The sequence below is a fragment of the Palaemon carinicauda genome, chromosome 13 (genome assembly GCF_036898095.1).
Source record: "Palaemon carinicauda isolate YSFRI2023 chromosome 13, ASM3689809v2, whole genome shotgun sequence".
NCBI classification, from domain to species: Eukaryota; Metazoa; Arthropoda; class Malacostraca; order Decapoda; family Palaemonidae; genus Palaemon; species Palaemon carinicauda.
The window spans coordinates 101,907,932-101,925,431 of NC_090737.1; the positions used below are offsets into that span (position 1 = coordinate 101,907,932).

The window sequence follows — 17,500 nt, forward strand, 5'->3', positions numbered from 1 at the left end:
CCCGGATAAAAGAGGTGGGTTGAATAAGTGGTCGAAATGCCTACCTTATAATGCTTATAACATGAACGTTTATTTAACTTACGACAGTCTTCAACAGCAAGATGCGACCGGCAGTGGGTCACAGTGAGTTCCGAGAGCCCCCTGAGTTCCGAAAGAGTCCAGTTATAAAAGTATTGTTAGTTAAAGCCCTCTGATGAAATTCCATTCATGCATATTAAAATGCTGATTGCGTCCGTGAACGGTAAACTGGAATTAATTTGAACAATAATTTATACTTTATTTATGCTATGCAAATGAATCATTTTCCGTGCAGTATAATATACGCCCTCAAATAAATACACACATCTATTAAAATGTGCACTCATGCATACACACACACAAGCTCCCCCACTGCACATGTATATTTATTTTGTTTATGTATATATATAGTATATATATATATATATATATATATATGTGTGTGTGTGTGTGTATACATATGTTTGTATATTAATATATGTATTTATATATGTACTGTATATATATATATATATATATATATATATATATATATATATATATTATATATAGATACATACTTCACTGTCACAAGGATCACGTGACATGATATACAGCAAAAGCCTATAAGAAAATAAAAACATTGTTACGAGGAAAAGGTGAGTTGATTAAAATGTTTTGTACTGTGTGTGCACCTTTGCTTAATCAAAAACCATAAGCCTAATAACCCAGTTCGACCAATAATAAGTTCTGTGTTGTTATCGGTATATAAACTGTCAAAATGGTTAGTTAAAGTTTTCCCACTTGTTAGTAATCCATTCTGGCTTCTTTTTAGAAAAAAATATTTTTGATTTTCTTAATCGTATAAGAAGTTCCAACATTGATTTTGAGGTTAGAATGATCAGTTTTGACGTAACATCGATTTTTACTTTACTTCAAATTGATGATTTACTAGAATATTTAACCGACGATTTGCTTAATTATGATTTTTTTCTTTCATGCAATACTATGTAAGAATTAATCAAACTGCATCAAAGATTGTAAATTTACTTTTAATTGGAATTTTTATGGTCAAAGATTTGGAATGGCAATGGGTAACCCTTTATCACCTCTTTTAAGTAATATTTATATGGAATTTTTCTAGAAGAAGCTTTTAGTGAATATTTTGCCGGGAAGAGTTTTGTGGTTTTGGTATGTTGATGACATTTTTTGTATTAGGCCTTTGAATGAAGATGTATTGGGTTTTTTTTACATAGGCTGAACTTGGTTCCTTCCTTCTATTAATTTTAGAATAGAGGAAGAAGAAATTCTTTTCTACCCTTTTTCGACGTAAATGTTAATAGACATATTGATAGATTTAAGTTTAGTGTTTTTAGAAAACCCACTAATATATCGTCTTATATTCACTTCTATTTTAACCACCATATTAAAGTAAAACTCTCTTAGTCTGTTGCCCAGAAGTTTTAGATGATGAGTTTTTAAGAATATATAATATTGCTTTTAGTTTAAAGTATCCAGAATTCTTAGTTGACGTAGCATTATAAAAAGCCCAAAAAACTTATTATGTAATTGACAATGTAATTTATTAGTTTTACCATATAAAGACAGTTTTCTCTGTCTGCCAAAAATTCTAAGATGTTTTAAGGTTAATGTTGTTTTAGATATTCTTCTACTATAAAATGTATTTTGATGAAGCACTCTCCATTCAATAGTGTAAGCAGCATATATGAAATTCCTTGTAATGGTTGTGATTTGAAATATATTGGGCAAAGTGGTAAAATGCTGGCAACAAGATTAAACCAACATAAATATTGCGTTCAAGTGGGCAATATGTCCAACGCACTTTTTGTTCACATGAAAGAATATAATCATTTGATAAACTGGAAGAGCTGCTCTACTGTAGAGATGTCGTAAAGAGAAATGTTATAGAATCTAGTAAAATAAAGATAATGTCTGGCTGTGTTTTTAATATTAGTGCTGGTCTGTAAAAATGGGATAATTTCATTGTGAACAATATTGTTGAACAATTCTGAATTATGTAATTTCTGTTTAGCCGTTTTGTGTTTATGACCATTTACGTGTAAGTGCAAATTTTGGTTGTGGGTTGTTTGATTGATTAACAATGCTAGTTAGCTGACAGGGTTTTTCTATTATTTCTTTTAATGTTCATCCATTTTTTTTCTTTTTTTTATCTTATCCTATTTTACTTATTGACGTCCTTCAACTGTATCTCACTTTATATTTTACCTTGAAGAAGTGTGTATTAAAGCTTTTTATTATTGCGTACTGGCTTTTGATATATATATATATATATATATATATATATATATATATATATATATATATATATATATATATATACATATATATATATATATATATATATATATATATATATTCTTACGAAACTGGTCTAGCATAAGAGTAAACATTTTATTCATGTATTTCATTTGTGTATTTAAGAGATGTATTGCCAGCTCAAGGTGAGTTCCACTTATGTAGGTTTAAGTAATGTTTGTAAATTACATAAGACTTTCATCATTCATTTAGTTGTATTTTCATTCAATTCAGTATATGTAAATTTACGTTATTTTTAAGAATTAACTTTTTGTTTCATATAGTTTTGTTACAAAGTCCAATGTAATCTCATTTAGGTATGCTGTATGACCCACACGAGGTATGTACAATAGGGATTACGTCCTCTGTATGTTTTCACGTGGTTAGAAAGTGCATGAAAATTCTCGAATTAGATTTACTCTTATATTTTATTGTCACAAGAGGGAGGTGGGCGGAGTTTGCTGAGAGAGAGTTACCTCGCCACGTAAGTAGTACCTGTCCTCGACTTGACAAGTTAGCAACCTTGGCGCTGTAGCCTTGCCCCCCATGCTTCCAGTAGGCTGAACTGGAAGGTTCTGGAATAAGTAAGTCAATATATATAGCCCCAGGAATGCATAAGCAGCAGAAGAGATCTAGCCTATCCCTTTGAAAGAGTTAACGTCCGCCTGCCCTCTCTCCTCTCAAGTGTGTGTCCTCTCAAACGTGAATAAGTGATTTTTATCCAACGTGTATCGTGTAAAGTGTTGTTCAAACGTTGGTGGAATTATTGGAGGGTAATTCAAGTGTAGTGTAATAATGTAAGTACATTTGACATAAAATTTTTGTAATTGGCCATGGGAGATTTAGGTTAAACAGTGAAGTCCATTAAACATTTTTGCTTAACCGTTCTGTAACCCTGTGTGAACCAAAAGACGTAAATGTAACAGTTACATATATGTAAATTTTATTATTGTGTGTTCATTAGAATGTTAAAGTGTTAACTCTTTTGCAGTATTGTTCTTTTTGCAGGCTTTATTGCATTTCTAAGCCAATTTCAGTAATTCTTAATGAAAGCCCCACCTAATTGGTATTCCATCTTCTTTACTCCTTATGTTTAAGCGATGTATTTATTAAGTTTTCGTAAGATGATATTCTGGTGTGAAGTCATTAAAGGATATATAAAAAGAAACGCCAGTGCTTCAAGCATAAGATCCAAGTACGTTCCAGGCAGACTAAGGGGGTGAATTAAATGTAAACACGTCTTGAGAAAAAAAAAGGCTCTTTGAATATGAATATCATTATTATCATTATCCTCTTAGGAATTAATATAGTCACCAGCAATTTCAAGAGAGGGTTAGTAGGAGGAAGGAGGGGGAAATGGAGAAAAGGGAGAGAATGAAGAAAGGAGGCTATCTTGGAGTAGGAGGTTTGAAGGTTAAGAAGAAAACATTGAGCAAGTCTTCCAATGATGAGAGATTACACTCATTCTGTTTTTTATTTATCTTAGAGAGTTTCTGTTTTATAAGATAAATACTATTCAGAGGATAGATGCCATCCTGAGATGTCGTCGTCTTCAATTAATCTTTGAGTGAACTGAAGAGGAGATTGATTGGAAAGAGCGAAATGAGCAGGGGGTTACAGGAAGAGGAAATATGAAAAGAGATGATCGTGAAAGAAAAAACAAAGACAATCTGATGTCTTCCTAATCATAAATATATCGATACTATATTAAATGAAAGTTGAATATAAAAAGCCCCGGATTGCTTCACTCTTTCAGGCAGAGTTCAGGTTTTCCTTTTTAACGTCTATTATTTCTAGTAATTACAATTATTCATTGAATATGATATTCAAAACAAGTTTTTGCGAAAGTCCATGATATATAAAAAAAAAGATACATAGAAAAGGCAGCAAATAAACAACAAATAGCTGCAGACTTATATTTTTTCTGCATTTCACATTAAATCTAAGACTTTTCTCCTGCAGTGAGAGATTGCTGGCTCGCAAGGCGCCTCTTGAAACCCTTCAAGAATATGTCTTTGATATTTGACAACCTGACACAGCCCCTGGTAAAGGGCGTGCTAAGTGCCTCCTCGAGTAGGGACACCAGTTCCTTTACCGGTGATCCTATTCGGTATCTTTGCCATGCCTGGAAGATTGCCTGGAATGAAAAATAGTGTACATAAGGACTTGTAACCACTTTGTTTGATTGATTCGAAGACCGTCGAAAGAATTCTCGACTTTGGGGAAATGCAAATTGGCTCTGGCATTTTTAAAATCATGCAATTTCTTTTCCTTCATTGGGACAGAAAACCAGATAAAAAATGATTTTTCTGATAATGAGAAATTGATCTTTATGAAAATATGATCTATTAAGAAATTATCATATTGAAAATGTGACCTATTAACAAATTTATTAATCTAAATATGAACTATTAACAAATTATTGTAATGAACATATAAAGTATTAAGAAATTATCTTAATTAAAATATGAACATTAAGAAATTATCTTAATGAAATGTAAACCATTAGGAAAACATCTTAATTAAGATATGAATTATTAAGAAGTAATATTAATAAAAATATAGAATCGATTCTATAGAAAACTAATTTTCATGAGAAAATAAAATCAGCAGAAATATTTAACTTTAATACCATGGTAAGCTTTTAACATTTGTATCTCTTAGAATATATGTAATCATCAACCATTTTTATCATAAAACAATACGTAACCTATTAAAAATAACATTAAGATTCTTGCTTAATTGAAGTATGAATCAAGATAAAAATATATAGGCATGAAAATTTTTATTTATTTTTTCTGTTTTATTTGAAGATGAAACAATGAGAAAAATATGAACCCAGTGAAAGATTTGTGTCAATGAAACAATCTCCAACAGATTTTGTAGATTTGAGAACAAAGCCCTCAGATTTAAATGTCAGGACAGGATTAGAAATGAAGCTATAACAGAGATTACTCGAGTGCCATATGTAGATGAGATCATGATGTGGGGTAGATGGAGATGATTTGGGCATGCTCTTCGTACTCCCCAAGAGAGATTAGTTCACGAAACGTTTAGCCGGGCTCCACAAGACACTAGAAGAGTTAGACGATCCAGGCCCACATGGCTGAGGACTATGAAGCGTGAAGTTGGAAACGATGAATGGAGTAGTATTGAATTAAAAGTTCAAGATAGAGACGTCAGGCGAAATCTAACCGAGGCCCTTTGCGTTATAAGGCGTAGGAGGAGATGATGATGATGAAAGATTCGTATTGAATTAGTCGATTGCACTCATAATTTAGTGGTACGGTTCAGGTTCTACAGAGACCCATATTTGTGTTTTAGTTTCTTACATTAATGAAGAACATAAAACAATCTATTTCCCTACAGACTACAAACAGTCAACCAGTCATAAAGTGAATGAAGAATGACAAAAACAAAAGCCAGTATTTTTCAAAGCAAAGACAAAGGAATAAAAGGAGACTAGAAAGGAACAGGTGAGAGAGGAAAAAGTAGAAGGAATCGAAATAAAAGAAAGAAAAAGTCAATCGAGCTTTACGCATGAGGAAATCAGGAAAGGGTTTGAATTCCGCTGCAATCCTGTGATGGAAATAAAGGCAAGAAATGTCCAGACCCTGATCGTGGGTTCCTTGTTGACTCTGAAGGTGCCGTCACAGCCATGCAGGAGGGCCACGCCCCGGGAGGCAGCGGCGGCGCATTTGTTCCAGTCACTCTGACATAGGGTAGCTCGATAATTCCATTCGCATCCCAACTCGTACAGGTACTTGGAGTTATCCTGTGGAAACGCCGGTTTATTTAGTTACCTTTCATTGTTGAGATCAGTTTGTGGTTTCTTTCTCTTTTTCGAAAGAAATAATTTTCCTTTGAACAGTCGGGTAATGGAACTAATAGTAGTTAATTTAAATAGAGATAGTAGATTTCAACGAATAATAACAATATTAGATTAAAATAACGTCGTAGAAAACAAAAAGTTATGATAAATACGTCAAAACTTTATTTGAAGAGAACAATAACTGGGGCAAAACTACACTGATGTAGTTCTATTTTAAGTTCTTATATAAATATTTCAGAAGCAGTACAGGAGTCTCTCACCAACGATGAATATTTACCTGACGATTCCTCGGCCGTCGGAAGTCCTTAGGTCCATACAAAGTCTACTTATAGGATTCCGGGCCTTATCATGACCCATGGTCTCTTTCGCGCGGATGCTACTGTTTATTACAATTTTCAGTAATATTTGGTACTTCAGAAAACATAGGTCTAAGCCCCTGTTCTCTCAACTGGTGTTCGGGGTCAATCGTTTGTATAAAAATAATCTGACGCATTTCAAGACCCCATTTAACTCATTCCTAATTTATGCTAGATTTTTTTTTCTTGCATCATCAGGTGACAACCTATCCGACCCCTACCAGGTGAAAGTTTGTACTGTTTTGGATAATAATAATAATAATAATAATAATAATAATAATAATAATAATAATAATTACTTAGTTACGATAAAAGCTATACTTACACAACACCTATCTTCCTACGAGTAATTTTAAAAATTATCGGTATTTAATTTTTTCACCCGAAAGTTTCAAAACTAGAGTATTCATTGGTAATTTTACATAATTGAATAAGGGTTCTCATGTGAGTACAGTTAGTACCAACGACTTTATTTCTCTTATGAACTTGATTAATTTAGCAAACAATGTAGCTTTGTTCACTGCCAATTACCAAAGTTAACATCACACAAATACATTTTCTACACTTAATGTTAATCCCGAGTCCGAATAAAGAAGGTAGGTTAAGTGCATGGTTGAAGCCCTAACCTCTTAAAAGACAATGAGATTCAAATCTCAATGAATGTGACACCAGTCTTCAGTATTAGATCACAGATTTATTATCTTTTTTTAGTTTGTATACCAGGCAATAAAGGTATCATTACATTGTCTATAGAGCTAAAGTGATCTTGCACATATTTCCTTCAAATATCCAGTTGATAATAAACCAAAACAGTGACGCTATTTAATCCCTTCCCAGTCTGTTGAGTGATACAGTTAATCAATGAGCTCTAAATCAGCCAGTAACTCAACTAAGACAGTCACGTCATAGAAGTAAAAATTTGGTCGATCACTTAATGCACTGGCTCCATGAAACAAAAGTCAATCAATCAATCAATTAACCAATTCAATGCCCATATGAAACTAGACTTCAATCAATCATCAATCGCTCAACCGACGTAGTGAAGTCACGAGACCTACCTCGCTGAAGAAATTGGTGAGGATGTCTTGGTCAGAGAGCGAGAAATTTTTCCTGTACTTCATGAAAGAGTCTGTGATCGATGGCACCCATCCGTTGCCGAAGCTCCGCATACGCGTTAGATTCATCAGTACCACGCCCGTGTTCAGGCCGGAAAACCCATAGGCGGGGAACTGCAGGGAAGATTATGCCCATGTATGCATATATATTTAATGTTTTGTTTCCACACACACACACACACACACACACACACATATATATATATATATATATATATATATATATATGTATATATATATATATTATATATATATTTATATTATATATATATATATATATATATATATATATGTATGTATGTATGTATATATACTTTGTATACATGTACGTATAGATACCACTATATATGTATATAACATATATGTATATATATATATATATATATATATATATATTGATTTCTATGTATATACCTATCTATCTATCTATTTATATATATATATATATATATATATATATATATATATATACTGTATATCTTATAGAATAATATAGGACAGCATAACATATTATACTACAGCATAGAGAGTTATTGGGTCCTTTGACTGGCCAGACAATGCTACATTCAATCCGTCTCTCTGGTTACGGTTCATTTTTCCTTTGCCTACATATACACCGAATAGTCTGGCCTACTCTTTACAGATTCTCTTCTGTCCTCATACACCTGGCAACACTGAGATTACCAAACAATTCTTTTTCACCCAAGAGGTTAACTACTGCACTGTAATTGTTCAATGGCTACTTTCCTCTTGGTAAAGGTAGAATAGACTCCTTAGCTATATGGTAAGCAGCTCCCCTAGGAGGAGACACTCCAAAATAAAACCATTGTTCTCTAGTCTGGGGTAGTGTCATAGCCACTGTACCATGGTTTTCCACTGTCTTGGTTTAGAGTTCTCTTGCTTGAGGGTACACTCGGGCATGCTATTCTATTTAATTTCTCTTTCTCCTATCTTGTTGAAGTGTTTAAGAAATATTCATTATAATGATGTTAATGTTCTTGGAATATATATTTTTTCCATGTTTCTCTACCTCACAGGGCTATTTTCCCTGTTGGGTTCCCCCGTGGGCTTTTAGCATCCGTCTTTTCCAACTAGGGTTGTAGCTTAGCAAGTAATAATAATAATAGTATGGTATAGTATACATAGGCATTGAGAATATTACCCAAGAAATCTATGGAATGTGTGTATAAAGAGTGTATATGTATACACGCACAAACACACGCATACTGTATACATATATATATATATATATATATATATATATATATATATGTATATATATATATATATATATATATATATATATATATATATTTATATATATATATATTTATATATATATTTATATATATATGTATATATATATATATATATATATATATATATATACACACATATTCATATTAGTGTACGCAACCCATAAAACCTGGGGACTAAATATTTAGATAGATATGCACTCACACGTACACGAATCCCCCTCTCACCATGATATGAATTCTCATTCTCCTTACCCGAGGGATGTGGGAGTTGAGAGTTACCGGAGATATATATATATATATATATATATAGAGAGAGAGAGAGAGAGAGAGAGAGAGAGAGAGAGAGAGAGAGAGAGAGAGAGAGAAAGAGAGGTTTTATTGATCACCTTTTACCCTCATATTTGTTTTAAAAGCCCTAATAGTATCTTATAATGTATGTCGAAAAGATTTATCTGTAATATGTAATATAGAGTGGTGGAAAATATAACAATCTTCAATGGAATGAAGCTCTAAATATCTTTTTAAATTTTGCAAAAAAAATAATTCCAAGCGACAATTGTATTAAAATGGCTCAGAGTTATATAAGTAGGATACAGTATTTAAAATGTGCTGGAAAAAAATACGATCTCAGAGTTGACGGAAACATTTTGAAATGTTCTTTGAAATTACATATTTAAGCAGGTATCAAATATACATAGATATGAGTAATAAATGGCTAGAAGAAGCGATGGGGACAGGTTTACTGTACTCTTCGGTATGAGTCAATAACTACAGCCTACAGAGATGCCTAGAGCCTGTGTCTGACCAATATTACCAGGAAATCTAGAATAGTGAAAGGCATGAGTCAATTATCGTTTCATAAAAAGGAATGATTTTGTGAGTAGCACAGGAGTCATTATGAAGTTTGTGAAGTCAGCTGGGTACTGATGAGTATATTTTTAGTCGTCACAAAAACAAAGTTTATGAAGTAAACAACGAGAATCTGAATACCAAGAAACATTTAAAGTAAGTCTCAAATGTTACCGTGGCATTCTTGTCTTAAATGACTATTATATACGAGAGGATAGAGGCCAACCAGCTCGACCTTAAGATCGTGATTGCGTCCCGAAGCGTTACGTAGGTACTTTCATTTACAGCGTAGTTATATGAATGGTCAATGAGTAGGGAGGCTAGGACGATAAATTTATAATGGAGTTCGCTACCCACGATCTATCATTATTACCCACAGATACAGTAAATATGTGAATGGACATTTTGCTTTTGGAAAAAAGTCTCACATTTTGCTGCATCAAAATGTATTATCGTGGCTTTTAATTGTGCATTTTATTATGATATTGATTCTTATAAAAAAAGATAATTCCATCAGTAATGGTAATACTATGGGCATCAACAATTTTAGTTATAGCGTTGATTTAAGATTAATAATATAATATTAACTTGTTTTGACTTCCGCTATTTTACAGATGTTCAATGCCGAATTGTAATATATGAGATTGTACAACAAATCCGAGAATTTGAGCACGATTCACAAAACCTTTCGAGACTTCTCGTCTGCCATTTATTGTGGAAAATACTTATTGTGGATAGGATAATTATTTGATAAATCTTCGTTTTTCTTATTCAGAGACAAATCTTATCTGCAATATATTTGTAACTGAACCAGATTTAATTGAATCAGCATCGTCCAAAATGAAGAGGTGACTTTCAATTTTATAGCTGTATCATATTTTAGAGATTTCCTAGCTAATAATAAAGATGAACTTACAGCCGTGAAGTTCCTCCCGTACCTAGACAAGCAGGGAGCAATACCGCTTATTTGCCTCCTCTCGAAATTCCCGAACTCGTCCCATAGGTCTTCAGGGGGCTGCATGAAAAGCACATCGGTATCGACTGCGATAAGGGCATCCATGTCCTTGAAGATCTCCGGCAGGAAGAGTTTAGCTGTGGCGCACCTGCGGTAGGTTAGGTGTTGGATGTACTCGAGTCCTGCAGGGTAGAAAATTTTACGCTGACGTCCGAAGGTTATGCGTTTCCTGTATTCTTCCGGCCAGTCAGAGGTGATATTAGCGATTTGGCCGTAGACCAGCGAAGGTGGAGACACTATGTTAAATCTGGAATGAAAGGAGTTCTAAATTGGGGATGAAATAAATGTTTTAGTAGTGTGATGAGCATTTTATTTATTATATCATGGAGTTCTAGTTAATGGTGTTACCAAACATAGTACTGGTGAACCTTTAGGCCAGTAATGTAAATATGTGCTGAGAATAAAGATATCATCACAAAGTTGACAAAGACGGGCTGCCAACGCAAGAACCCGTGTCCAGCCAAAAGGGCTGGACAATCTAAGCAAGCAAGCAAGCAAGTTGACAAGAATAGTGACATGCGTTGATGACTATCTGTTGAATTTTATATATCTTTATATGATGCTTGATGTAGTTAAATGAGACCAAAAAACATATATCGATTACTTTTTTGTGCTGGTCTACCTGAGCATACAGATGTGAGCCAGGTAAATGCAAAACAATAAGAGCTTTGATTATTGACATTATTACTACTAATACAGATATTAGAGTCATTAAAATTCACGAGCACACATTCACACAAGATGATAAATACAGAGCAAATTGGCTGGAAACTCATCACGTCAGTATAGCGTTTCTATTGCTGAACAATTGATGGATCTCACAGCAACTCCCACTACTTCCTCAATAAACAACTATTAGGGATCAGCGCCTTATGGCTTAACTACGTATCTCTTTGTGTTATTGATTTGTATATATGTACATAATTTATGTTTTCAATGTATGTATATATATATATATATATATATATATATATATATATATATATATATATATATATATATATAGATGTGTGTGTGTAGTTAGAGATACACACACGTATATATGTGCATGTGATATGCTCAAAAATACACACACACACACACACACACACACATATATATATATATATATATATATATATATATATATATTTAAATATATATATATATATATATGTATATATCTAAATACGTATCATTTCTTCTATCTATAATCGAACAATTTAATGTTTATTCGGACATCATGTGGAATGAGTCATTATTGCTATGTCAAATAATCTGTGTACTGAAGGAGATTCTGCTATCGGCTATCATAGATCAGGCTAACACTGAAAAGCAGACGTAGTAGACACAACCTGAATCCGGTCTTCAAAAGACTAAATCAGCAAGACCAGATGACCATCTTAGGTCAAAACGTCAACCTCTAATCCAGTCATCAAGAATATAAGAACAATAATACACCTAGAAGAAATTACATTCGGATAATATTTTCGTAATCCATGGTGAATGAAGAAGTATTGAATTAAAAGCTCATGATAGAGACGACTGGCGCAATCTAACCGAGGTCCTTTGCGTCAATGGGCGTAGGAAGAGATAATGATGAGGATGAATCCATTCACTACATTTTAATGTAAACTTGACCAATGTAAAATTGTATTTTCTAGACATTTGTTTAGTACCTTTGTGAACACCCTCTCTCATTTTCCATCGAGATGAGGACCAATGTGTATTGGTCGAAATATATTATTATTATTATTTTTATTATTATTATTATTATTATTATTATTATTATTATTATTATTGTTGTTGTTGTTGTTGTTGTTGTTGTTGTTGCTATTATTATTAATATTATTATTATTATCATTATTATCATTATTATTATTATTAGCTAAGCTACAACCCTAGTTGGAAACGCAAGATGCTATAAGTCCAAGGCCTCCAACAGGGAAAAATAGCCCTGTGAGGAAAGGAAATAAGGAAATAGATAAACGATATGAGAAATTGTGAACAATTAAAATAAAATATTCATAAAACAGTAACAACATTAAAACAGGCATTTCATATATAAACTACAAAAAGACTTAAGTCAGCCTGTTTAACAAAATCTTTTGCTGCAAGTTTGAACTTTTGAAGTTCTACTGATTCAACTACCCGATTAAGAGATCATTCCATAACTTGGTCACAGCTGGAATAAAACTTGTAGAATATTGTGTAGTATTGAGCCTCATTGTGGAGAAGGCCTGACTATTAGAATTAACTGCATGTCTATTATTACGAACAGGATGGAAGTTATAAATATATATGTATGCATTACCATGTGTGAGCGTGTATTCTGGGTTTGTGTGTGAGTTTGTGAGTGGAGTTACACCTTATCCTGTGTAGTGTACCTGTTCTCAGCAAGAGACATGCTGTTTCCCACATTGGTTGTGACCTACTGGTAGTCAAACTACCAAGTACCAAATTTCGTCTCCCTAGGGAATTGATTCAGCCACTTTTCGATACATTTCTGAATCTTATCTATAAAATACATAGTCTGATGGTTTATGGTGGAAGCAATAGGCTAATGAAAACCTCTCCTCATTGTAGTTTTGGTTACCTGAATTACAAACCCTTCCGAGCAAACTTACTGGATTCTAGACGACGTCAAAACTGCAATCGATTTGAAAAGAACCCTGAGTTGTTTTAGTTGCTTCATCCAGATGAGGGAGGTTTTGCTACCATTTCTTCTTCCTGAGAAAGGACGACTTGAAATATTATAACAGTTATCACTCTCTTTTGTTGTCTTTTTGGGACTCATAGTGACCCATAGCTACTCACAACATGGAATTTTAGAATGATGCTGCTATTGTGCATAATAGTTGGGTTGCAAGAAATGATATTGTTGTAAGTTTAAAAGACATGGCGAGGATTTGACAATGCACGAAAACACGAAAATTATTTTTTTAATGTATTCAACTTTTTTGTCATTTGGGTTCTGTTTATTTAATAAACTAGTTTTAAGTTTCAAGTTGAGCCTCTCATTACTGTCTGAAATAATGACTGGACCTCCCAAAATGAATAACGTGATAAAATAAGTCATATTAAACGAACCCAAGTACATTGCACCGATTTCGATAGTAGTATACAGTATATATATATATATATATATATATATATATATATATATATATATATATATATATAAGCAGATATATGATTATCCTGATTCAAGGGTTAGGTGAGGAAATAAAATATTTCTACCTTGGAGGAAAGATAGGCTTTCTTCGGCTAGACGTGGCGGGTTCCACCCCCTACTTTTAGTGGCGGTAGAAACACCATCTTTGATATGCAGAGAAAGCTCCAGAGAAGCTATTGTGAATCTCTATGAATGAAGCCTTTGATATGAATAAAAGATCCCGTTGCTTACACAAGCTACTGAATTATGAATGCTCTGAATTTAAATGTCTTTATAATGCTGAATTGTTTACTGCATGTGATCTGTGCCTAGTACTTTATTTCTTCATTTTCTTCATCTATTTCCCTGAACGAACTAAGTATGCCGCCAACTCTCTTCAGCAACTCTGATAAGAAAGTGTATCTTTTTATGATTGTCCAAAATTAGGGTAAAATAGGAGGGTCCCGTGCAGTATTGACCATTTCTATAGAGTAAAATATATGACAAGCTAAAATGAAGATTGGGATAAAACTTAGCGGTCAGGTGTAAGCAGGAATTGCTCGCGATGAGGCCCAAAGGCCAACGCTGAAATAAGTGTGCCCTTTCAAAGCGACCTGTCTTTGCCAAAGGCAAGATCTATCCACGACGGGATGACTCACCGTCCCAGGTCTGCGTCGAGAACGGAGGTCACTGTCACTGTGAGATCTGTCTGGATGTGTTGCGCATACGAAAACTAATACTAATGGGGTTCTTAACTAACAGGGATTTAGCAGCATTTGAAAATGAACATATCTGTCGATCTATAAATCTATTATACGCAATAACCTTTTTTTTTAACTGAAATTGTGAGTTTTTCTGTTATATAAACCAATCTATTTTTAAATCATTTGTAATACCCAATGACATACGGTATTGAATTTAGAGATATTTGAAAATTAATCTCTCTCTCTCTCTCTCTCTCTCTCTCTCTCTCTCTCTCTCTCTCTCTCTCTCTCTCTCTCTCTCTCTCAGGAATCTGTTTTTTTTATATATGTGGGTTTGATCCTTCAAAGAATTACCTACATGAATGCCCACATCTGATGCTGTTTGACATCTACAGAATCGCGATGGTTGGACGAAAGTGAATAATGGTTCGCAATAACCTTTAAGCCAGCCATGGGAAAGTTGGGAACTACTCGATTAAGAGATATATATCTGCTTGAAGATTTTATAAATTGGAAAGTTTCTTTCTTATGTTTATGCGTTTTATGTACGTTTCCGCGAGCATTTTTCTTTCCAAAGGAGAAACTAATTTAGTTCTGATAAGTATTGAACGACTTAGTCACTTTACAGGCTTGCTGGTCTTCGTTGGCGCTTACACCAGACCCCTCAATTCTGCAGCAAGTTTTATCAACGCACGGATTCTTCTATCAAGGCATTACACAGATATGAACTCAAAAATCCTCATAGCTATAATAATGCAATAAATTTCACGCCATGAAGAAACAATATTTATGATATATGCCTAAGAATACCAGAGAATTCCTGTTTTGGACACTTTCAGTACTAAACTACATTGTCCTACATTGGCATTCAATGTCTTGGTACAGTTACTGGGTAGAAATCAGATTTCATAAGTCAACCGATTTGATCTGTCCGTTCTAATTACTTCCAGAATATGGAAATCGCTGCTCTCCTCTGCGCTTCCAGAATAGTGTAAACGATCTCCTCCAAGAGGCCGGATACATCAATTAACTCCTAATATTCTTGTTAGGCTGAAGTTAAACTGGTGTGCGAGTGGGCCGTTGCGTCATATCTGAGAGGCAAGGTGAATGCAGCCAAACTTTGTTAAACAGACATCGAGCTTAGATACCAGGACTTACGGGCAAGAACATCTCAAAACAAAATAAAACATGAGCTAACAGGCTTACGTAGGTTGGTCTATTAACAGTTCAGGGAAGAGCTAGTGATAAGATAATTAAAGCAAAACCCGTTACACTGTACGAGCGTGTATGAAACACGTGTGGTACACTGGACAGGCATGTACCTCTCTGGCTCTTTACCGTAGAAAAAGATATAAACAAACGACTTCGTCCTTTCTCCAGATAATTTGATCAGTCACAGTACATTCCAAGATATAATCAACGTGAACTTCAACCCGCATCAAAACAACGAAGACATACGCATTTGCATATTAAAGAATGCAACGTTGCACACACACTCATGCTGTAATGGGGGTCTGTATATTCTGTATCAAAAGCTCTGTTATGTCCCTACCATTAAAACCTATTTGACTACACATTTGATAATTGGTTGCTACATTACATGTCCATCAACGGAAACTGGTGTCGGAAGAATTTGACAACTTCTTTGAATGCCACCCTCTTAATTGTTTTATAAAACTTAATTTGAAAAATTTTCTTGTGCAACTAACAATGAGAGAGAGAGAGAGAGAGAGAGAGAGAGAGAGAGAGAGAGAGAGAGAGAGAGAGAGAGAGAGAGAGATTAAAATATATTTGGACACATTACGTCTTGAAAAGGCTGAGCATCTGTACAACATAAATGAATTTCTATATTGCTTGATATTAACTTTATCATTATTTTCTTTTACAGAAAAACCAACATGAAGTTACACTACCCAACAGAACTCATTTTGCCAATCAGTTCTCGTTTAACAGAAGTGCTATGATTCAATGCCCCAGTTCCGTCCTTTTACCAAGAATATGATTTTTTTCGCAACAATATCTAATTTTTTTCGAGGGTTAGGTAGGGTGGGAACCTTAAGGCTGCTTGGAATTAATATAATTACCATCTCAAGAAGAAAGGGAATATCTTGATCTTTTAGAACGGATGTAGATTACCGTAAGAAACTACATTGTTTTTCTTTGAAACTGCCCTGGTAATGATATCACTATCGTTATCATTATTAATATTGTTAATAGAATACATTTCTAGTCATATAGAACGAGCTAGAATGCCATAATATTTGACAGTAAACGTCTGCAAAAATGAAATCTTCAAATTTAATAAAAGAAAGAAGAGCGAGCCCATATAATTATAGATATACATATGCATATATATATACATACATACATATATATATATATATATATATATATATATATATATATATATATATATATATATATTGGGCCCTTTGACTAGCCAGATAGTACTACATTGGACCCCTCTCTGGCTTTGGCTCATCAACCAATCAAGGGGTTAATTACTGCACTGTAATTGATCAGTGGCTACTTTCCAATTGGCAAGGGTAGAAGAGTTTCGTTATCTATGGTAAAAAGCTCTGCTAGGAGGACACGCCAAAATCAAACCACTGTTCTCTGGTCTTGGGTAGTGCCATAGCCTCTGTACCATGGTCTTTCACTGTGTTTAGGTAGAGTTCTCTCGCTTGAGGATATACTCCGGCACGCTATTCAGTCTTAATATTCTTCCTATTGTTATTTTTTTTTGTGTTTGTATTTCATATATGAAAGAGTGACTGTTTTAATGTTGTTACTTTTCTTAAAATATTTGATTTTAATTGTTCATTACTTCTCTTGTAGTTTATTTATTTCCTTATTTCCTTTCCTCACTGGAGTTATTTTTCCCTGTTTAAACCCTTTGGCTT

At 33.8% G+C, this 17,500-nt stretch overlaps 1 protein-coding gene and 1 long non-coding RNA gene across 2 annotated transcripts in view; both read right to left on the reverse strand.

The window, feature by feature from the left end:
- Positions 1-4,276: 4,276 nt before the first annotated feature.
- LOC137652008 (glucoside xylosyltransferase 1-like) lies at positions 4,277-11,001 on the reverse strand. Its single transcript, XM_068385218.1, has 4 exons — positions 10,662-11,001; positions 7,581-7,751; positions 5,948-6,109; positions 4,277-4,471 (listed from the first exon to the last, which is right to left on the reverse strand). Exons 1-4 carry the CDS (start codon positions 10,803-10,805, stop codon positions 4,277-4,279), a joined length of 672 nt encoding a protein of 223 aa, XP_068241319.1. The 5' UTR covers positions 10,806-11,001.
- A 2,365-nt stretch (positions 11,002-13,366) lies between these two features.
- Positions 13,367-17,500, reverse strand: part of LOC137652009 (uncharacterized) — a 14,106-nt gene continuing 9,972 nt past the window's right edge. Inside the window, exon 3 of the long non-coding RNA XR_011046155.1 lies at positions 13,367-13,469. This is a non-coding gene — a long non-coding RNA (uncharacterized lncRNA). The remainder of the gene's footprint in view (positions 13,470-17,500) is intronic.

Excerpts from the sequence above, each read along its gene's own strand:
- LOC137652008 (XM_068385218.1), bottom strand. The coding sequence starts at position 10,805 with ATGGATGCCCTTATCGCAGTCGATACCGATGTGCTTTTCATGCAGCCC. Across the intron at positions 7,752-10,661 it reads ACGGGAGGAACTTCACGGCT|TTCCCCGCCTATGGGTTTTC; the intron begins GTAAGTTCATCT and ends TCTTCCCTGCAG. Across the intron at positions 6,110-7,580 it reads TCACCAATTTCTTCAGCGAG|GATAACTCCAAGTACCTGTA; the intron begins GTAGGTCTCGTG and ends GCGTTTCCACAG.